This window comes from Anomaloglossus baeobatrachus, chromosome 1 (genome assembly GCF_048569485.1).
Source record: "Anomaloglossus baeobatrachus isolate aAnoBae1 chromosome 1, aAnoBae1.hap1, whole genome shotgun sequence".
Taxonomy (NCBI): Eukaryota; Metazoa; Chordata; class Amphibia; order Anura; family Aromobatidae; genus Anomaloglossus; species Anomaloglossus baeobatrachus.
This window is the reverse complement of record NC_134353.1, coordinates 167822976-167847264: the sequence shown is the minus strand read 5'-3', so window position 1 is coordinate 167847264 and position 24289 is coordinate 167822976. Positions and strand designations below refer to the sequence as shown.

The 24289-nt window shown below is 43.5% G+C and overlaps 1 protein-coding gene across 1 annotated transcript in view; it reads right to left on the bottom strand.

Annotated features, from left to right (window-relative positions):
- Positions 1 to 24289, bottom strand: part of GLRA3 (glycine receptor alpha 3) — a 502398-nt gene that overhangs the window by 308843 nt on the left and 169266 nt on the right. The window contains exon 3 of the mRNA XM_075347194.1: positions 9074 to 9141. Within this exon, the coding sequence (XP_075203309.1) occupies positions 9074 to 9141 (68 nt within the window). The remainder of the gene's footprint in view (positions 1 to 9073; positions 9142 to 24289) is intronic.

The following is a 24289-nucleotide window of genomic DNA, read 5'->3' as shown; positions in this document are numbered from 1 at the left end:
CACTTCCTTACAATGGGCACTTCAGGTTTACAGGCCATCATGCACGTCTCTATCCAGGGACAATGTGGAGCCTCCCAATTTTTGGCTGCCCTGCCAAAGGGCTATACTACAATAGACCCACTTCCTTACAATGGGCACTTCAGGTTTACAGGCCCTCATGCACGTCTCTATCCAGGGACAATGTGGAGCCTCCCAATTTTTGGCTGCCCTTCCAAAGGGCTTTACTACAATAGACCCACTTCCTTACAATGGGCACTTCAGGTTTACAGGCCCTCATGCACGTCTCTATCCAGGGACAATGTGGAGCCTCCCAATTTTTGGCTGCCCTGCCAAAGGGCTATACTACAATAGACCCACTTCCTTACAATGGGCACTTCAGGTTTACAGGCCCTCATGCACGTCTCTATCCAGGGACAATGTGGAGCCTCCCAATTTTTGGCTGCCCTGCCAAAGGGCTATACTACAATAGACCCACTTCCTTACAATGGGCACTTCAGGTTTACAGGCCATCATGCACGTCTCTATCCAGGGACAATGTGGAGCCTCCCAATATTTGGCTGCCCTGTCAAAGGGCTATACTACAATAGACCCACTTCCTTACAATGGGCACTTCAGGTTTACAGGCCCTCATGCACATCTCTATCCAGGGACAATGTGGAGCCTCCCAATTTTTGGCTGCCCTTCCAAAGGGCTTTACTACAATAGACCCACTTCCTTACAATGGGCACTTAAGGTTTACAGGCCATCATGCCCGTCTCTATTCAGGGACAATGTGGAGCCTCCCAATTTTTGTCTGCCCTGCCAAAGGGCTATACTACAATAGACCCAGTTCCTTACAATGGGCACTTCAGGTTTACAGGTCATCGTGCACGTCTGTATGCAGGGGCATTGGTGAACCTCACAATTTTGGACTTCCCTGGCAAAGGAAAATACTACAAAGACTCACTTCCTCAAAATGGGCACATTAGACTCAAGAGGCCTTCATGTACGTCTCTTCTCAGGGACATCGGAGTGCCACACAATGTTTTCACATAAAATCTTTCATGTAATCTCAAAAAGTAACATACACCAGCTCTATCTCACTATTGGGTATGTGCCCTTAACATTTCCGCCATGAAAATTCATTTTGGTGTCATTTTTGAAGGTTTTCTGGTGAGTCCGTAAAAATGGCATAAAACGCAGACAAAATTGTTCACAGCTCTGACTTTTGAGTGATAAATGCTTCAAGGGGTCTTCCCCATGCTGTTGCCATGTCATTTGAGCACTCTTCTGAGACTTTTGTGACATTTTTAGGGTTTCTACATGCTGCCTGGGGGTCATTTCATAAAAATACTCGGGTCTCCCATAGGATAACATTGGGCTCGGTGCTCGGGCCGAGTACACGAGTATCTTGGGATGCTTGGCCCGAGCCTCGAGCACCCGAGCTTTTTAGTACTAGCTCATCACTACTATTAACCACTTCCCACCATGTGCAATTTTTGTTTTTGCGTTCTGCATTCAACTTTTTAAGGTTTTGCTTTGACATACCCACATTAGAACTTGTTTTTGTGGAATAAGTTGCAGTTTTGAATGACATCATTCATTTTAGTCTACCATGTATTGGAAAACAGAAAAAAAAAAATCACAATTCTATCATATTTTGAATTCCATTTTTATGTTGTTCATTGTGTATTGTCCAGGTCATTACATATTTTTACAACATCAAACCTTATTTTATTTAAAGGGAACCTGTCAGGTGCAATATGTAGAACCACGAGCAGTTCTGGGTGAATATTGCTAAACCTGACTAACCGTCCCTGCATCTAGTAGCATAGATAAAGGGATCTTTAGAACAAGTATTTTTAAAGATCTTTTATCATACGCTAATGAGGTCAGCGACTAGTCGCAAGGGCGTTAGTTCCCTTGGCCAGTCGGCCCCCTTAGCATTTAAGCACGCCCTTGTGGGCGTGCTAACGTGCTAATGTTTGTGTAGCGTCATAGGTATGGTCGATCTCACCCCTCTCTGTTGCCACTGCCCCGAGGCTGGATTTTGGCTCAGTGTGCATGATCTCAAGTACCGGCACATCCAGTCATGCGTAATATGAAACCGGGTGTACGAGTCCTGGCTTCAAACTGGTGTAGTGCGCAGGACCGAAATTATGGAGACGTTCTGATCATGCACACTGAGCCAAAAACCAACTGTGCCAGCCATACCTCTGATACTTCGCATTCATTAGCATGTTAGCACGCCCCTGTGGGTGCGCTATCATGCTAAGGGCGCCGACTAGCCAAGGGAACTAACGCCCTTGCGACTAGTCCCTGGCCTCATTAGCATATGATAAAAGATCTTTAGAAATACTTTAGAAAGTTTACTTTTTTTCAGATACGGTGTTTTCCTTACTGTTCAATTAATTTCACATTTTGATATATTAGAAAATATTAAATAAGGTTATGTTCTGTTACTTTGTGTTGAAAGTGTGAAAATTAGGGTAAATTGAAACCTGTATATTTTTCATTTTTTATAGTTATGAAAACTTTTTACTTTATTTTTTAGGCCTTTTAGAGGATTTGAACCTGAGATTATTTGATTGCTTGTTTTAGAGACTGCTTTTGTGTTGCAGCATAGAGCCAAAATAATGTTCTGCTATGAAGTTGAGCCAAAAGACTAAAATGACAGCTATGACAATCCCAGCTAGCATGACAAACCATCAGCAACTAATAATTGAATCATAGAGGGAAAAATGAGAGCCAGTGCATGCGAGCCATCGCAACAATTAAAATAACTTTGTCAATGATTGACAGTGTCATTCAAATTGTTAAACAGCAATGATTGGAGCAAACTCCAGTTGTTTCTCTTGCAAGTAGAAGCTGATTTTTTTAAACCACTAAAAGTATTTAAAAAAAACCTTGCAAGTTTGATATTAGAATCATAGAATGGTGAAGTTGGAAAGGACCTCCAGGGTTATCTAGTCCAGCCCCCTGCTCACAGCAGGATTCCCTATATAATCCCCCACAGTTGTCTACCCAGTCTCTTTTTAAGGATTTCCATAGAAGGGGAAATCGCTACCTCTTGCGGGAGCCTGTTCCACTTGTGGATCACCCTCACTGTCAAAATGTTTTTTCTAATATCTAATCTGTGTCTCCTCACAATCAGTTTCATCCTATTGCTTCTAGTCTTTCCTTGTGCAAATGAGAATAGGGCTGATCCCTCTGCAGTGTGACAGCCGTTGAGATATTTGTGCACAGCTATTGTCTCCTCTGAATTTTTTTTTGCAAGCTAAACATTCCCATATCCTGTAACCATTCCTCATAGAACATGGTTTGCAATCCGGTCACCATTCTAGTCACTCTTCTCTGAACTTGCTCCAGTTTGTTGATGTATTTATTAAAATGTGGTGCCCAGAATTGAATATAGCATTCTAGATAAAGTATGACCAAAGCAAAGAAGAGTAGAGGGCAATAATTATTTCATGTGATCAAGACTGTATGCTTCTGCTAATACATCCCAGAACTGTGTTTGCCTTTTTCGCTGCAGCATCACATTGTTGACTCATGTTCAGTCTGTGATCTATTAGTATATCCAAATCTTTTTCACTCATGCTGTTGTTTAGCTCCCATCCTTCCATTCTGTATGGGCTTTTTTCTGTTTTATTATCCAGATGTAGGAGTTTGCATTTCTCTCTGTTAAAAACTATTCTGTTAGTTACTGCCCACTGTTCCAATTTGTTTACATCTTTTTTGAATCCTCTCTCACATCTCTATTACTAGCTAAGCCTCCTAGCTTTGTCTCATCAGGAATATTAATCAGTTTATCCCCAATTCCTTCATATAAATCATTAATAAATGTTTAACAACACAGGCCCTGGAAAGAACCTTGTGGTACCCCACTTGAGATCCCCACTTGAGATCTACTTCCAACTACATGTGTAGTGAATACACCTAACAGTTGTGTAGCGCTGGCGTCCCTGTACCTCTTCCTCCTCTCCCCTCAGGAACGCACGCTCACTCACCACCATGACCAGCTCTCTCCAAACTACCCAGCGTCTCTGTGAAGCTTCACATGGGTGCCTTCTGCTTTCCCCTCCTGGGGCTTATGTATGCAGCACAGATCCACCCAGAGTGCTCCTATGGCGTGTGCACTTACCGCTGCCCTTCTCTTAAAAGGCCAGCGGCTCACTCCCAGGAAGTGCCTCAGCCTATCTGTGAGAGGCACTGGGTACATAAGTTCAATGCCTAATTTAGTTAGTTAGTGTTCCGTAACCTAGCCAGCTAGTTGTCAGGTCACCCTTGTCCATCCCATCCTGCGTGTACCTGGTTCCTGTCCATTCTGTCTCATTGGTACCTGGCTCCAGTCCGTCTTACCCTGTTGGTACTTGGTTCCAGTCCTGTCCTGACTGTACCTACTACTAGTCTGTCCTGTCCTTTTGGTACCTATTATCTGTCTTTCCTGCCCTGTTGGTGGTTGGGATACTGTTGTTCATCCTGGCCGTGCCATCTCTCATAGCCACTCTGGTAGTCCAGCATTGCTAGGGAATCTGCCTGTCCATCCTGGCCATGCTGTCTGCTTCAGCTACCCTGGTGATTCCTGTCTGCACTAGAGACTCAACCTGTCTGCACCTTGTCTGTCCCTGCCCTGGGGGTAAGCTGCCACAGTTCTGGTCTTTGACCTGGGTGTAGCACCTGGCATACGCCTTGTGGTGGGTGCTTAGTCAAGCCCCTCCAACTAAAGGGTAAGCCTAGGGTTCCCCTGTGGTTTAATTGGTCCACTTCAGCTTGCTGCTTTGCCATCTCCAGTGGTGAGCGTTACAAGTTGCTTTGTCCATTCCAAACTTGGTCATTTTTTCAATAAGGATAGTATGACATACTTTGCCGAATTCTTTGCTGAAGTCAAAATACACTATAACCACTTTATTTCCCTGATCTACCCAGTCAGTGATTCATAGAAGAAAATTAAGTTAGTCTGACATGAATTATTAGTTACAAAACCATGCTGGCTCTGGTTAATCACTTCATTCTCATTCAGTATACTTGTGGTTTATTAATTTATTCAAAGTTCTTTCCTGGTGTAGAAGTCAGGCTCAACAGCCTATAGTTCCCTGGGTCTACTTTCTTCCCCCTTTTTGAGACAGGTACAGCATTTGCTCTTCTCCAGTATTTTGTGACTTCTTTTGTTCTCCAAGAATTTTTAAAGATTATGGAGAGTGGTTCAGAAAATTTCCCTGCTGTCTCCTTCAATATCCTGGGGTGTAATTTATCTGGACCTGGAGACTTGAATTAATTTATGTTAGCTAAGTATTTCTTCATTTTCTCTCTATCTATAGATAGCCTGGATTCTTCTATTCCTTCAAAAGTATAGGGAATATCAGATGATGTTATATTTACTTACTGAGAGAAAACAAATGAAAATAGCAGTTTAACAGTCTTTAGCAGTCTTCTCTACATAATTTTTTACCATGTAATTTTTTTTTCAACATTTCATCCCATTGGATATTTTTTTTCAAAATTTTCAGCATATTTGATATTAAAATGAATAGCATTATTAAAAACTACAACTTGTCCTGCAAAAGACATGTCCTCACTCATATGTTGACACAAAATAAAAACATTATGGCTCGTGGAATAAGGAGAATAAAAAACAAAGCTCAAAAACAAAAAAAGTCCTTAAAGAGTTAAAGTTTTTTTTATCAAGTAAATACTTATTCTATGAACTCTCAGTGAAGGGTTTTGGTTTTTGGGCAATTTGTTTAAACTTTAACTTGTAATGTCACATCACCAGTGCTAAGCTACAGCAATTACTTTTTCACACCATAATGATATCTTATTTTGCAGCTGCACCTTCTAATTGACCCAGTTTTAGATGAGTTTCACTAATTGTACTTAAATTGAAGTAACTATTATTAAATAATAATCTTCTAAATATCCTTAACAGTAGAACTTTACCTAAAGGGTAATAACTAATGATGGGCAAATTAACTCAGCGCTGTGTGGTACTCGATCAATCATTAGGATAATTGGGTACTCGTAATGCTCAGCCGAGTATTGTGGGTGCTCAAATGTGTTATCCGCAATACAATGAGCACAAAGCACAGGCTTCCTACACTGCATGATGTGTGCAAGCATCCCAAGGAGAGCCATTTGAAGTCTCTGAATTTTCTCAATTTTTTCAGACATAGTGTGACCAAAAAAACCCTTCCCTCGCTCCGTAAATGCTCTCCTTATTTGGCCAGAGACCCGAACAGGCCAATCATTGACTTTTCATAATGCTCTTTACTCATATCAAGTTTGTCTGAGCATCTAACCAGCTCGAATCGAGCAACAAGCATTTGGGGATTTTAATGTTTTCCCAACCCTAGTTATAATACCAAAAGAATGGTGATAAAAAGCTGATCACTGGGGATTCAGCCCATTGGATCCCAATTGATCCTGGAAAAAAGGCTCTGAAACGCTGATCGAATTAATTGGTGACCATGCAATCTACAGGTAAATCATTGCCTATGGGATGCCTATGGGGGTTGATTCTGGATTGACAGAGCTCATCAGTGAGAAGAGGAGCAAAACTGCAGCAATGTTATTAAAACTACAGTAGAAAGCCCAGGAAGGGACTCATTGCTGGTGACCTCATGATGGAAATTATAACCTTGGTAACTACTTCTTGGTACAACTTCAATATCACATTTCACGAGTGCCATGTAAAAATGAAAGAATTACAACTTGTGAATTTTTGGAACACTTTTAATTGTGTGAACATTGTTGTTGAATACATATTTTCACACAATTTATAATCTGCTGTTTCTATGTTATATAATTCTGGAAATATTCCAAATTTTACATTACTGGCACAGCTATTTTTTGCTAATTGTAAAATATTGAGTTTTTTCATTCATCTAGTTTAAACAATTTATGAATTGAAATCTAAAAGAGTATGTAGTTCATATTTCATCAGCTGAGGATTCCTATGCCAGTGCCTACTGCATTACATAACACAGATGATAGCTCCGTACAGACACTACAGAATTTTCTTTGTTGCTAAAGATTTTTTTAAAAAAATTTTTTCTAAAAAAAAAAGCTGATTTGAAAACATAAATCTAAGAGCTGCTCAGTGAGATCCGTACACTATGAAGCCCATGGAGAAAGGACTGTACTACATTTTTCTTAGATTCTCTCTCAATCTTCATTGAGCTATAAATAAATGTGCCTCAAAATGTTTTGTGTTTTCACCATTTATCTATAATGCATAGAACCATTTTGAATAAATTATTAATATGAATGCTGAACATATTTGTTTTTAACCTCTTCAGAACTAAATAGCCATGTCCTATCATATCTCCTGACAAAACTCCTATATAATCTTTGGTTAAAACTGAGTCAGAAGTGATTTTCAAATAATGTTATTGAATGGATCACATACCTCTTTACTACAATTTAGGAGACAGGAGCTCATCTTATGTCTTTATATCAGTCATAGCTGCAATACTGAAATAATACAATATAAAGTAATTGCATATGGTGTTTTGTGTTTTTTTTCATATTTATATTATAAAATGTCTACTTACACAAATTAATGTCCAACTGGTAGACTTATACTGACAGATATTAAGAAATTGAAGACCTTTTCTAAGTAAAATATTATTGACTGATAATATTTCTTCATCTATATTCTTATACTCAAAGCAAATATTGTGAAGATCAGGGGTGTGGAAGCTTTTTTCTCCCAAGGTTCATTTGGATATCTAAACCATCATTTGAGGGGAGGCGCACAAAATTGTCATCTTGAAAACTACCCTGCTATATTTGTTCAAACATTTAATTAACTAACCCTTACTGTAATAGCTGGAATTGCTTCTCTTTGGTGCCGTGGATGACGTTATGTGGAATTTATGTTGCTACTCACAACTGCTTTTCCAGATTTGCATCAGTTTGGAGTGCAGTCAACTCTTTGTTGACTTTGGAGACTATATATCAATATACATCACAAAACTGAGGCGGATGTATGTACAGTACACAGGAGACACTGGGGCTATAGCATATATATAACATAGGAGACTGACGTATGTACATCATATGGGAAACACTAGAGCTGCAAAATATAGATCACATAGGAGACACTGTGGCAGTAGCATAATGTCACATAGGAGATGCTGGTGCACGAGAATAAAAGTCACATAGCAGACGCTGGGACTGGAGCATATATGTCATATAGAAGATGCTGGAAGTGATTTAATGTATATACATCACATAGGAGATGCTGGGACTGAGGTATGATCATAACCTAGGAGACTGTATGGCTGCAGCATATACATCATGTAGGAGACACTTGGGCTGAAGCACATAAGATAGGAGACACTGGGGCTGGAACATGTATATCTCAGGAGACATTGTGGCTGAGCATCAGCACATACATCACAGGAGACATTAAGCTGGAACATGTATATCACAGGAGACATTGAGGCTGGAGCATGTACATCACATGAAACATGTACATCACAGGAGGCATTGAAGCTGAAACACATACATCAGAGAAAACACTGGGCTGTAGCAAATACATGGCAAGAGACATTGGGGCTGGAGCACAAACATCACAGGAAACATTGAGCTTCAGCATACATCACAGGAGACATTAGGCTGAAGGATACATCACAGGAGACACTGGGTTTGATCATACATCATGTCACATTTCACGGGACATGCGGGGCTGCTGCTGCTTCCATCTTTATCTATGGGATGGGTGTGCATTGTGCATTGTGCTTTCAACCCACAAAGTATGTCCTGGTGCTAGCACCAGCCAGGGTTAGGATGTAATCCATTAATGGATGCATTGCAGCATACATGAGCCAACACTCTGTGCTTGTGCTCACAGAGAAAGAAGGGTTTAAAGCGCTGGTGGCCGGTAAAACACAGCGGCTGGCACAATCACTGCAGTCCACAGGAATCTGCTCCTGAGGGGCTACAGAAAAGTTAATTGTGGGCTGCAAGCAGTACTAGGACCAGAGGTTCCCCATGCTGGCTTTATATAGTGGGTAAACGCTTAACAAACACTTGAAATACCATTCCTTTTGCACTGTTAGAGCAAACATCCATATTATCATGTACATACCATGGTGGTTTCTGCTATTGACCCAAAACTGTTAACAAATATGTTGCAGGTAACATTTACTGGAGGTCCTGTAAGACAATAAAAAAAATACTCAGATAATGAATCATACCATAAATGAATAAATTATATTAAATATATTTGTTTATTATGGTCTAATATTTTTTATATTAGTAACCTTTAATTAGTCAAGTATAGTCCACTATAGTACAAGCAAGTTTACTTTTGTCCTATTTTCGCAAGTAATGGAGGTAGGTAACTGTTTCAGATGCTCAACGCCACTCCCTTCTCAGTACATTGTGAGATGCAGCGTCAACTGCACATAACGCAGTGACCCCATGCGAATAATAGTGAAAATATTTTTGAGCAACTAACTGAAGCTTAATGTGAATGCAAAAACATTTTATTACACTTCAAATGCAATAAAAAAAACAATTAGCCTTTTTGGCAATTTTTTTGAAAGTACCATCTAGTAAAGCAAGTAAGTAGGCATCAATGTTGTGGGTCATGTTGCTTGTTGTGTTGTTAGATAATAACAATGTAGAACAAATCACAGAAATAAAGATAAATACTGTTGTCATGTCACAGATAAAGAGCACAGACTATGAATTAAAGCAAATATTATTTTAACCCCAACAGGATGTGGGACTATTTGGACTGCCAGCTTTATGGGTGAGAGTGGTAGATTGTAATATTCATCCCAAAATGTCAATGCCGTGCAATTGTTCATTAAGGTGTGTAACGCTGGTGAATAGCAAAGCAACTAGTCATATCATATTTCTATTACAAGAAAATAAAAACAAAGAAGTGACACCATTATCATTAATGATCCATCACAGTGCCCTTACCACACCTAGACTTCTGAATGGGTGCCTTAGCTCTCCAGATGTGCGCACCACTTTTTATCTGTATTGATGTCAACTTATGTCAAATACAGTTGAGGCTTGTGGAAGACCATAGGCTTCCTGACCCACTATTTTCTATTCTGTATGCCACAGACAGGACTTTGGCCCACATGATGTGTGCACTGCAGCACAGGCACTGCAGCACTACAATTCTGTAGCAGTAATCATCTGTCCTGTCTTCAGGGACAAGCTTTGCTCGCTTAGGGTGGTGTCACACACAATGACGACGACAACGGCGTCGCTGCTACGTCACCATTTTCTGTGACATTGCAGCGACGTCACGTCGCTGTCACTGTGTGTGACATTCAGCAATGACCTGGCCCCTGCTGTGAGGTCGCCGGTCGTTGCTGAATTTCCAGCTTCATGTTTTGGTCATCGCTCTCCCGCTGTGATGCACACATTGCTGTGTGTGACAGCGAGAGAGCGACGAAATGAAGCGAGCAGGGAGCAGGTGCCGGCATCTGGCAGCTGCGGTAGGCTGTAACCAGGGTAGACATCGGGTAACCAAGGGAAGACCTTTCCCTGGTTACCCAATATTTAGCTTCGTTACCAGCGTCCGCCACTCTCGCTGCCAGTGCCGGCTCCCTGCTCTCTGCACATGTAGCTGCAGTACACATCGGGTAATTAACCCAATGTGTACTGTCGCTAGGAGTGCAGGGAGCCAGCGCTAAGCAGTGTGTGCGGCTCCCTGTTCTCTGCACATGTAGCACAGCAATGCGTGTCGTTATGATCGCTGCTGCTTCTGCTGTGTTTGACAGCTAAGCAGCGATCATAACAGCGACTTTCAAGGTCGCTGCTGCGTCACAGAAAATGGTGACGTAACAGCGACGTCGTTCTCGCTATGTGTAAACGCAGCTTTACTCAAAACCGCCACCTTTGTTGTACTTAACATTGTTTTTTTCAGGTGGCCCGGTGTGTCTCAATATCATTATCTTTCAAGGACTTTTAAGGTCCATTTGGACACACTTATTTGGGTGACTCTTAAGACTATAATGTAGTCAATTTGTTTGGATATTGCCGCCATCCAGTTTCTACTGTTGCCATCATCCCCTTAGATGACTATGATTGCTACTATTTGTATCTTGCTTCTATTTGCTGGTAAACTCATTGTTTTGAGAAAATGATAAATGAAAAAAGAAACTCTTCACATAATGCTAAAGTTTGCTGTTTATTATGCTACCAGCATTTGGGTGCTGCTTCTGATCTTTTCATCTACCTCCCTGATTCTGTGGCTGCCAGTGTGAAATGTCTTACTTGCTTTGTCTACTATCCAGCATAGACTGTTGTCTGTCCATGTTGTTCCTTGTGCCTTCTAAACTGTTGTGCCATTGCCATGTCTACATGTGTGTGGGCATCTTTGCCTGGGGTTTTGTGAATCCACCTCATCAGGTGATCCCTAAGTGTCAGCACACATGGCGAGTAATACAGAGTGAGTGGAATGCGATTGAAAAACACATTTCACTTGGACCAATATTACTCTATGGGGCAGCCCTAATCGGACCAAGAAACAGTCGCAGCATGCTGTGGGTGGAATACGATCTTGTTCCACGCATATCCATTCAAGTCTATGGGGTGAGAGAAACATCGGTGTAACGCAAGAGCAGTGCTATTCTCGCATCAGCCGGCAACGGAGGAGATAGGGAGATAAATGCCTCCCTCCCCTCCGCAGCGCCAGCCCGCCCCTCCACACCTGTGGTATGATCGCATGATTGGACCACAGCCACATGACAGTCGCTTGACACTCGGATCCCGCTGTGCTGCGAGCGTGTGCCAAGTGTCATGCGAGCACTTTCAGTATTCCCTCTTTGGCCTCAGCCTAAAGGTGGCTTTACACGCTATGAGATCGCTAAAGCGATCTCGTTGGGGTCACGGAATTTGTGACACACATCCGGCCGCTTTAGCGATGTTATTGCGTGTGACACCTATTAGCGATTTTGAATCATTGCAAAAACGTTCAAAATCACTAATCGGTGACATGCCCCCCTCTTCCCAAATATCGTTGCTGCTGCAGTAACGATGTTATTCCTCGTTTCTGCGGCAGCATACATCGCTATGTGTGACGCCGCAGGAACGAGGAACTTGGAAAGAGGAACTTCTCCTTACCTGCGTCCCACCCGCAATGAGGAAGTAAGGAGGTGGGATGAACATGTTCATCCCGCTCATCTCCGCCCCTCTGCTTTGATTGAGCGGCCGCTTAGTGACGCTGCTGTGACGTCGCTGTGATGCTAAACGAACCGCCCCCTTAGAAAGGCGGTTGTTCGCCGGTCACAGCGACATCGCAGAGCAGGTATGTGCGTGTAACGCTGCCATAGCGATAATGTTTGCTATCACGCTTGACATCGCTAGCATCGGCTAGCGATGTTGCAGCATGTAAAGCGGCCTTAAGAGTTACATTGTCATCTCCACTTCTGTCCCAAAGGGAATAATCAGTTGTCTGTAAAAATTGGTCTGAGATAGGAACACATTGCACTGACTGGCCATGGGTCTCCAGACTCTAGCATAACAGGTTCACGGTAACTTATAGAGCTAACATGCTTGGGTCAAAATACCCACAGCTATTCCGAGCGTTATGGTCCAATCTCAGACTGATTTGTATGGAAATATGAATTTTCTTCTACACTGTGTGCAGAATTATAAGGCAAATGAGTATTTTGATCACAGGATAATTTTTATACATGTCCTACTTCAAGATGTATAGGCTTGAGAGCCAACTACCAATTAAGTAAATCAGGTGGTATGCATCTCTGTAATGAGGAGTGATGTGGTGTAATGACATCAACGCCCTATATAAGGTGTACTTAATTATTAGGCAACTTCCTTTCTTTTGGCAAAATGGGTCAAAAGAAAGATTTGACGGGCTCTGAAAAGTCCACAATTATGAGATGTCTTGCAGAGGGATGCAGCAGTCTTGAAATTGCCAAACTTTTGAAGTGTGATCACCGAACAATCAAGCATTTCGTGGCAAATAGCCAACAGGGTCGCAAGAAGCGTGTTGGGCAAAAAAAGCGCAAAATAACTGCCCATGAATTGAGGAAAATCAAGCGTGAAGCTACCAAGATGCCATTTGCCACCAGTTTGGCCATATGTCAGATTTGCAATGTTACTGGAGTATCAAAAAGCCCAAGGTGTGCCATACTCAGGGACATGGCCAAGTTAAGGAAGGCTGAAAAATGACCACCTTTGAACAAGAAACATAAGATAAAATGTCAAGACTGGGTCAAGAAATATCTTAAGACTGATTTTTCAAAGGTTTTGTGCTCTGTTAAAATGAGAGTGACTCTTGATGGGCCAGATGGATGGCCCAGAGGCTGGATCAGTAAAGGGCAGAGAGCTCCACTCCGACTCAGACGCCAGCAAGGTGAAGGTGGGGTACTGGTATGGGCTGGTATCATCAAAGATGAACTTGTGGGTCCTTTTCGGGTTAGGGAGGGAGTGAAGCTCAACTCCCAGACCTACTGCCAGTTTCTGCAAGACAACTTCTTCAAGCAGTGGTAAAGGACAAAGTCGGTATCGGTCAAGAAAAACATGATTTTCATACAGGACAATGCTCCATCACATGCATCCAACTACTTCACAGCGTGGCTGGCCAGTAAAGGTCTAAAAGATGAAAAAAAAATGACATGGCCCCCTTGTTCACCTGATCTGAACCCCATAGAGAACCTGTGGTCCCTCATAAAATATGAGATCTAAAGGGAGGGAAAAAACAGTACATCTCTTGGAACAGTGTCTGGGAGGCTGTGGTGGCTGCTGCACACAATGTTGATCGTAAACAGATCAAGCAACTGACAGAATCTATGGATGGTAGGCTGTTGAGTGTCATCATAAAGAAAGGTGGCTATATTGGTCACTAATTTTTTTGTGTTTTGTTTTTGCATGTCAGAAATGTTTATTTCTAAATTTTGTGCAGTTATATTGATTTAGCTGGTGAAAATAAACAAGTGAGATGGGAATATATTTGTTTTGGATTAAGTTGCCTAATAATTCTGCACAGTAATATTTACCTGCACAAACAGATATCCTTCTAAAATAGCCAAATCTAAAAAATCCCCTCTCCAACTTCCAAAAATATTAAGCTCTGATATTTATGAGTCTTTTGGGTTGATTGAGAACATAGTAGTTGATCAATTATAAAAAAAAATCCTCGAAAATACAACTTGCCTAATAATTCTGCACACGGTGTAATGTGTGATTTAGGATATCTTGTTCTACTTTTATTTTTTTCTTCTTGTGATTATGGTGTGGTTTAAATATTCAAGGGCATGATAAATTATAAAATATTTTGGATTGGTACATAATGGGTGAAATTCATTCAGCTAAGAGCACCAACAGTTTGGATAAAAAAATGTCTTTCATAAATTGCACTACATTTTTTATTTTTTTAGAAAATGTATGTGCCTTTGCCGATAATGAGGCATAGCCTCAATGGAAAGGAGGGGTGTTATAGAGGATAGGAGGCACAGTCTATATGCAATACTGCCCGTCAAACAGTATACTGCACATTTCTGCCGTATGATAAGCCTACTAATTGAGAGTCACAGTTTTAACATGAGTAATGTTTTTCAACTTAATAAATCTGACAAACTGTTAAATCAGCCTAGTGTAAGTTTTCTACTTTGTAACTAAAATTTAGACAGTATTGTAAATATGCCCTTTTGTGATTAGACATTCACATGTGAGTTCATTTAATGTTTACTCTGTTAGCAAAATTCTTTAGAAATGACCCTGCAGGGCGCTATTGTAACAGCACGACATGATATTGATTTATGCAATTGTAGACGATATTAGCACTGGTAACAATGGCATAATTATTTTCAGAACTTTATTATGAAACCTCAGAGTCAATTGACTTTTATACTATGGTCATTTGTGCATATACATAATATTCCTCTGTGGCTGACGACTGCAGATATTACTTAACTGACCTCATAAATGTTACAAAATGGAAATTATGCCTTCATATTTAATTAGGTAATATATAAAAAAAATCTAGACCCTTACGGCTTAAACAAGTAATTAGAAGAAAATAATCTAGCTATGAGGCTGTTCTTATTTCCTGATGCTGGAAATATTTACTAACAAACATTTACTGGAACTAATAATCCATGAATCGTGAAGTTCAATATCGATATTCGCATTTGTGTCTGAATTTACAGAGCAGGAATCTATTAATTTACTATAAAGCAGACACACTTTAATCCATCTCACTTTTTCTTGATCCACTGGAGCTTACTACTAAATTTTTTTTATACCTGAATAAATGTCCATAAAAGGTTATGAGGACGATATAAAAGCATTGGAGCATCTGACAGCTTCTTATTAAGCAAATGAATACTAAGGCTAGGTTCACATTTGAATTTATGCAGATGTATGATGCATGCATCAGATGTATATGCTTCAAGTATATGCAGACCTTCAATTTGTCAACCTACAGTATGTCTGCCTATATCTATTTACCGTATATACTCAAGTATAAGCCGACCTGAGGATAAGCCGAGGCATGTAATTTTACCACTAAAACTGGGAAGACTTATTTACTAGAGTATATATATCTATGGTGGGAAATGCAGCAGCTAATGGGAAATTTCAAAAATAAAAATAAATACCAATAAAAAGTAATATGCCTATCCTTGTGCCCTGGAGTTGTGGCGCCCCTGACCTGGTCAGGCACCACTGAGTACTGCACCCATGCTGGGGACAGTACAATACAGGTAATCCAGAAGGCTGACCGGGGTGTGGAACACAGGCGCATAGTGATCAGGTCTCACACATGTACCCATGAGAGGACCCCTGGGGATCCCAGGAGGGGGAAAAGCCTTCACCTTCACTGGAATAGTGGAGGGGGCCAAAAGCCTCCATCTCCTCTCAAGGGGTGTGGTAAGAGAATCTGGTTGCTAGGTGGCGTAGGCAGGCACAAAAGGGAAAAGAGGAGGAGGAGTAAACAGTCTAGAGTCTGCAGCAGAGTGTGGAGGAGTGAGGAGCAGAAAAGTGAAGCTCAGACAGGAGCAGCAGTGAAGGTCCCAGATGTGAGCCGGTTCAGAGCAGAGTCCAGGGAGCTCTGAGGAGAGCTGACCCCTTCCCCTGGGCTGCTGTAGTCTGACAGCGTCCGCGCAGTGGCTACCGACGGGGGAGAACGGTCAACTAGGAGTGCTACCCGAAATCCATCTTCAGCTAAAGAGAGAGCACGGAGTGGGAAGTAAGGAGACTGCTAGAGAGTACCAGGCCCAAACGGGCGGCAGATCCCGAAGCGGAGATAGATCCAGCTTTCTTTTGCTAAACCTGCCGGTGTGGGGCTCTCAAAGCCCACGCCACAACACCACAAAAGCCGCAGCCACGTAGCCACAGTTAGGGCCCATAGGTCACAGGAGGCAAGCAGCTGGAGTGGCCTGGCCCAGGCGACAAGCACACGGCAAACGAAGGGGAGAGAGGCTTCAGCATCTTCCCTGGGTGACCCCCATAGGGACTCAAAGTCGGGGTCACCCCAAACCACCAAGGGCTAAGGAAGGCGAGTTGGTAGTCACCATCAGAAGTCAGCCTGAAGGATACCTGGTTCCCGCCTGGTTCATCCCAGCTACGCCCGGGTTACTCACCCTGTCACCTGAAGTGAGTAAAAACCCTGAAAGACATTCTGCCTGTGTGGAGTTATTCTGCGCCTTGTGGTTCTACGCACCTACACAGGGCCCTGGGGCTTGCCTCACTCTCAGGAGGCAATTCCAACTAACTGCACTCACCATCAGCCCCAGGCGTCCCTCAACCTGCAGTGGCGGTCCCCACTGACCGCAATACTGAGAGTGGCGTCACGACAAGAAGAAGATCTCCTACCTGTGACAAGATCCAGCCGAGTGGAGTCCCTGAAGGTAATGCACCGACACAATACTTGCGGGGCTTCACAGAGTCATGTGCCCATATTGTCCCCTGTAGTAATATGCCCATATTATCCACTGTAGTAATGTGCCCACATTGCCCCAGGCTCTTCCTGAGTGATGTTACCTCTCATCACTGTGGCCAAAGGGCAGTTTACACACAGCGACATCGCTTGCGATGTCGCTGGTGAAAGAACCCGCCCCCGTCGGTTGTGTCACGGGCAATTCGCTGCCCGTCGCGCACAACATCGCTAAGAACGGTCACACGTACTTACCTGCCTTGCGATGTCACTGTGGCCGGCGAACCGCCTCCTTTCTAAGGGGGCAGTTTTTGCGGCGTCACAACAGCGTCGCAAAGCGGTCACCCAATAGAAGCGGAGGGGCAGAGATGAGCGGGCAGAACATCCCGGCCACCTCCTTCCTTCCTCATTGCCGGCGGCCGCAGGTAAGGTGATGTTCCTTGTTCCTGCGATGTCACACATAGCGATGTGTGCTGCCACAGGAACGACGAACAACCTGCATCCTGCAACAGCAATGATAATTGGGAATAGAACGACGTGTCAACAATCAACGATAAGGTAAGTAATTTTGATCGTTAATGGTCGTTCGTGCGTTTCACATACAATGACGTTGGTAACGAGGCCGGATGTGCGTCACGAATTCCGTGACCCGAACAACATCTCGTTAGCGATGTCGTTGCATGTAAAGTGTCCTTAAGTCAGTCTCTGTCTGAAGCTCACAGTGTGTGGTCATGTTCTGTGCTCACGCACTGTACCTTCAGTATGTATGTAGCAGAGCTGAAATCTTTGTGGAACCTTGTGTGGAATACATTGGACCTGCAGGGTGTTTTGAGGGTTACTAAAGAGATGAAAGAGGGTGTTTTTTGTATTTTAATTGAAATTGAGGATTTTTTTGGTGTTTGTGTTTATTTATTTTCACTTACAGATTAAAAATGTTGGGGTATCATAGATGCCTCCCATTACTAGAATCTAGGGTTTACTGGCAGCTGCGAGATGTCATTAACCCCTTTATTACCCTGATTGCTGCTGCCCTAGGGCAATAGGGAAAAGCAGGGTAAAGTTCTAGAATTGTCACATCTAATGGATGCGACAATTCTGGGTGGCTGAAGACTGCTATTTTTAGGCTGAGGGAGGCCCAATAACCATGGGTCTCCCCAGCCTGAGAATACTAGCCCCCAGATGTTGGCTTTATGGCTGGGTATCTAAGTGAGGGGGACCACTGTTTTTAAAAATTATTTATTTAAATATTTTTTTTCAAAAGTTGCATGCGGTCCATCTTATTTTGATATACAGCCAAGACAAGCACACGACTGGGGGCTGCAACCTGTAGCTGTATGCTTTTTCTGTGCTCTGTATCTATATATGGGAGGCCTCTATGCCAATTTATTTATTTATTTTTTTGCCAATATGGACACACAGCATCTGGTGCTAGTAAGCAGTCAGACACGCTGTTACACAGGATGGAGACGTGTTCTGACTGCAAACAATTAGAGACATGACTGCCAATGGGCAGGGGAAGCAGTGCATATGTATGAAGGATAATGAGTAGCCCTGGAAATAGTGTAAGCAGCCCAGAAGCAGTGTTACAGTTGTGATGGAGATTCGGTAAATATAACGCGCCTGCTCTAATCCCCCACCCCTTTCTACCACCATTTTAAAGAGCCTGATTCATGTCCCCATAGACTTATATAAAGGAAGGATGGATCCAGCGAGCCAGGCTTGTGATGAATAAAAAAACTTTTTCTGTACTTCAAATATGGATTAAAATTCTTTTCAATGGCAGCATAATACAAATACAGGCAGAGATGAAAAAATTACTGCTGTAGAGCGCACGGCAAGACGCGTTTCAGCTAAACCTTTATCATCGCATCACAAGCCTGGCTTGCTGGATCTATCCTTAGTTTATACCAATTACTGGCAAGTGCTCCTGCCATTTATCCGTTGCTGAGCATCTATATGGAATAGCAGCCTATTCATTAAATCAAGCTGGCATTTTGTTTTCTTTTTTCATCATAGACTTATATAGGGACCTTCATCCAGCCACATATCCGGGATCAATTCCAAGCTCGAACCTTTGATTTTTTTCATCGATCTTGAGTATCTGCGGGTCTACCCACGGCAATCCTTTACAGATGGGATCCTCACTATCCCCATTCGGGCTCACAATGTACATTCCCTATCAGTATGTATTCGAAGAGTGGGATGAAACCAGATGAAACCCGCGCAAACAGAAGGAGAACATAGAAACTCCTTACAGACGTTGTCGTTGTTGAGATTTGAACTTAGGACCTGAGCACTGCAAGACTGCAGTGCTAACCACTGAGCCACCGTGTGATGTATAAGTTTAATATACTGTATGTAATACATCTGTCTGTCTGCATACATTTTTAGAAAAAAAACATGTCCATTTTTTTCCAACTTCTTTTTACTAGTTTACATAGGTCCACCCTCGTTGATTTATGTTTCAACTCTGAGGCCAATTGCAGAGGATATGTTTAGAGGGGTAAACTTTTCTGTTCATCAAACTAATTAAAAATGTTTACACTTTACACATAATGAAACGTACTGCTTTCAAACTCTTTAAGATCCAATTTTACACACTGCGGAAGTATCGGAGAACAGTTAATGATGGTTTTCCCAGTGTACCAGGTTGGTTACACTGGCCAACTCACATTTTAACATTTCAAATGTTTCTGGTTGTATTAACCTACTAAATCCAAAAATAGCAAAAATGTTCCCTTTCCCCTATAACCTCTAGTTTTTAGGTATATACATAACATATACTACTCTGCTCACCCATATATTTTTAGTGTTTAAATTAATATATTTTAAGAGTGATCCACAATGAAGAGATGAAAGGTCGCACTCCAAAGGTCGAATAAAATATTTTTCTTTTTATTCCACGATCACATCAGGGGTACAGGTAGTGAGGGAGGATGAGGGTGTGCCACGTCGGACGACGGCAGCCGTTTCGCAAGTAACCTTGCTTCTACGGGTCCAGTTGGCACTGGACCCGTAGAAGCAAGGTTACTTGCGAAACGGCTGCCGTCGTCCGACGTGGCACACCCTCATCCTCCCTCACTACCTGTACCCCTGATGTGATCGTGGAATAAAAAGAAAAATATTTTATTCGACCTTTGGAGTGCGACCTTTCATCTCTTCATTGTGGATCTTGTATCGCCTTTGCTTTGGGACACGCACCCAGGTCTCCACCTGCCTGAAAGCACAGCTTTGTCAGCCATACAGGGATCAGCGGTGCCCGGTATCCTCCACTCAGCTTTATTTTAAGAGTGAAGGAAACATTATTAAAAATTAATAGAAAAGTATCTATATATTTAATTGCCTTATTCTGTCTGTCTGTCTGTCTGTCTGTCTGTCTTGCTCCAAAATTGTGTCCTTACGGTGACACAAAGCTGATTGGCCGCTGGGCTCGCCATGGCCCCGCCACCCCGCACGGATTGGTCTCTCGCCTCGGCCTGGCCCCGCCCTCCGCATGGACTGGCTGCTCGCCCCGGCCCTCCGCACGCATCGCCAGACATAACCTTGCGCTGCTGGGATCGTAGCGGAGCCGGTGTACGCTGGTAACCATTATACACATCGGGTAACTAAGGTCCCTTAGTTACCCGATGTGTATCATAGTAACCAGTGTACACCGGCTCCGTCACGATTCCAGCAGCGCCAGACATAACCTTGCCATGCTGGGATCTTGACGGAGCCGGTGAACGCTGGTAACCATTATACACATCGGGTAACTAAGGTCCCTTAGTTACCCGATGTGTATCATAGTTACCAGTGTACACCGGCTCCGTCACGATCCCAGCAGCGCCAGACATAACCTTGCGATGCTGGGATCTTGATGGAGCCGGTGAAAGCTGGTAACCATTATACACATCGGGTAACTAAGGTCCCTTAGTTACCCGATGTGTATCATAGTTACCAGCGTACACTGGCTCCCGGTACACATGTGCAGGGAGCCGGCATTATACTCTTCTCCCCCCAGGACTACTTCTCCTAATATAGTCCTCCTATTATACTCCTCTCTGAGTATAATAGGAGAACTATTATAGCATGGGGGATGGAGCACGATGGGGTGCGCAGCATGGGGGATGTAGCACGATGGGGGGTGCGCAGCATGGGGGATGTAGCACGATGGGGAGTGCGCAGCATGGGGATGGAGCACGATGGGGAGTGCGCAGCATGGGGGATGGAGCACGATGGGGAGTGCGCAGCATGGGGGATGGAGCACGATGGGGAGTGTGCAGCATGGGGGATGGAGCACGATGGGGGGTGCGCAGCATGGGGGATGGAGCACAATGGGGGGTGCGCAGCATGGTGGATGGAGCACAATGGGGGGTGCGCAACATGGGGAATGGAGCACGATGGGGAGTGCGCAGCATGGGGGATGGAGCACGATGGGGAGTGCGCAGCATGGGGGATGGAGCACGATGGGGAGTGTGCAGCATGGGTGATGGAGCACAATAGGGAGTGCGCAGCATGGGGGATAGAGCATAATGGGGAGTGCGCAGCATGGGGGATGGAGCACGATGGGGGGTGCGCAGCATGGGGGATGGAGCACGATGGGGGTGCACAACATGGGGAATGGAGCACGATGGGGAGTGCGCAGCATGGAGGATGGAGCACAATGGGGAGTGCACAGCATGGGGGATGGAGCACGATGGGGAGTGCGCAGCATGGGGGATGGAGCACGATGGGGGTGCGCAGCATGGGGGATGGAGCACGATGGGGGTGCGCAGCATGGGGGATGTAACACGATGGGGAGTGCGCAGCATGGGGGATGGAGCACGATGGGAAGTGTGCAGCATGGGGGATGGGGCACGATGGGGGGTGCGCAGCATGGGGGATGGAGCACGATGGGGGGTGCGCAGCATGGGGGTTGGAGCACGATGGGGGGTGTGTAGCATGGGGGATGGAGCACGATGGGGAGTGCGCAGCATGGAGGATGGAGCACGATGGGGAGTGCGCAGCATGGGGGATGGAGCACGATGGGGGGTGCGCAGCATCGGGGGAATGCGCAGCATAGGGGATGGAGCACGATGGGGGGTGGGCAGCATGGAGGATGGAGCACGATGGGAGGTGCACACCTCCCCCCAACACACACACAACACACCACACACACACTGGGAACCACAAACACCGCCCTACAAAGACACCCACACACACAGACAACGCCGCACACACACAACACCCAACACACAAACACCACGGCATACATAAATATACGCACATACCGCACAACACACACATTGCACAAAACATACCTCCCCCCAAAACACACCACACCCACACAAACCGTGCAACACACACAGATACAACGCTACAGACACACAGCGCTCCACAAACAACGCAACACACGCAACACACATACAACACCGCTCTCACCCCCCCGCCACACCCAGACAACACCCAGAACATGTACAGCGCCCTACGCAAACACTTGGTAACTACACACAACAACATCTATATATATATATATATATATATATATAACAAAAATCATACATGAACTACACAATACGTAAATTCTAGAATACCCGATGCATAGAATCGGGCCACCTTCTAGTACTACATAAAAATCTACTTATTTCATACCAAAAGCACTGATTTCTGATACAAACTTTGCAGTCATTCAACATACAAGACATACAAGAAGCTCCTTTTGAAAGACTTCTGTGCGTGGTATCTTCAACATTTTTAGGTGAATTTATGTTTTATGTAGTATAAAAAAAATCATCATCCTCAGCAGTGCAACATCCTGTGTAATCAGGATTTGTACCATCAAGATCAATGGTAGCATATAAGCTATCTAGTATAGATTGCTCAGTGTTAATAATGAGTGAGCACTAAAATTCTCGAGTGCTCAGTACTCAAATCAAGCAGGTCAGATGCTCAGATGGGCTCAACTCAAGTAACGAGTATAGTGAAAGTCAATGGGAAACTCAAGCAATTTTCCACCAGACCCTCCTAGGATGTCTGATAGTGCAGTAATATTGTTGAAAAGGATGGAAAAGGCACTCAAATGGAATTAGAATAACATGGGGAAGATGCCTAGATGCTGTTCTGACTCCCAGGTGGCTGTTGGGAACAATATTGTTAGAGTATTATGCCACTTTTACTAATAGACAAATCAACACAAAAACGAAGATAAAATGGATTTTAATGTAAAAAATTCTAGGAAATATTTTTTCCTGTATAATGACATGTATATTAGCCAAATTTAAATTTATATTATATTCACACGTGCCATTTTTGCTGTGATTTTGCTGTTTCTCATTGCTTTCGATGTTGAAAAATGCTGCATAAACTGCTGAAAAACATGGAAAGAGTTTACATGATGGTTCTTTAAAAAACACAGCAGTTTTCCATTTCAGATTTTTTTTTTGCATTAGGTTTATGAAATCACTTAGCTTTTGATGGTACTGTAAAAATCAGTTTTTAATTTTCCTAATATAAAAAAAGCTGCAAAAAACGCACCAAAAATGCAACATATGAATATAGCCTTAACAGCCTAACAGTCTCCCACCATAATTCACTATATTTATTTAAAGGAGAGATTGCAAGAGTGGGACTCCTACAGCGGTAATCCTATGCAATAAGTGCAAAGCAATACACCCTAGAAAACATATAGAGGGGGGCCTCAGAATATATATTTTTTTAAATTTTAATAAGAGCAGCTCTCCTACAATGGTAAAGCCTAGGCACTAAGTGCAAATGTTTAGTATTTGGGCCTGTGAGTGCATGGCTACATATTTCTATTTATGTTCCAAGGCCTAGGGTCAGGACAGCTGCATGCTGCTGTAGGGCAAAGAACTGAACATGGTTGCGTATTTTGCTTGCAGCAGATGCAGGGTAGGAAGCATCCTCTCTTGCATCTTGGATATGAGATTGGTCAGGAACCTGCTGAAATTGGTATAACACAGTTTGCAAATGACTGTTTTTTTTATTGTTTACACTTTCTTTAAAGGGAACCTGTCAGCAGAAATTTCGCCCAAAACCTAAAAGATTCCCCCTCTGCAGCTCCTAGGCTGCATTCTAGAAAGGTCCATGTTATTATTGTGCCCCATGTGAGACCAAAATAAAGACTTTATAAAGTGGTACCTTTTTGTATTCAGATTCTGCAAATGTGACACGGGGGCGGGCTGCCTGATGGCCGTTAGTCTGCCTCCTGCCGCTTTAGGCCGTCCCCCATCGCTGATTTCCATAGCTGTGGACGCCGCCCAGTGCTCCACAGGTCCCCGCGCATGCCCAGTGCTCATCTCTCGTGCACGAGCACTGTGCCCAGTGTCATCGCTGGTGACGTGCGCGCACGCATTAGATTATGGGCGGTGCTGTGATGTTTATTACCAAGCAACCGCCCATAATCGCGGGACCGCACTTTCCCCCTCGGCGTCCTTCGTTCTGCGCAAGCGCGGTGTT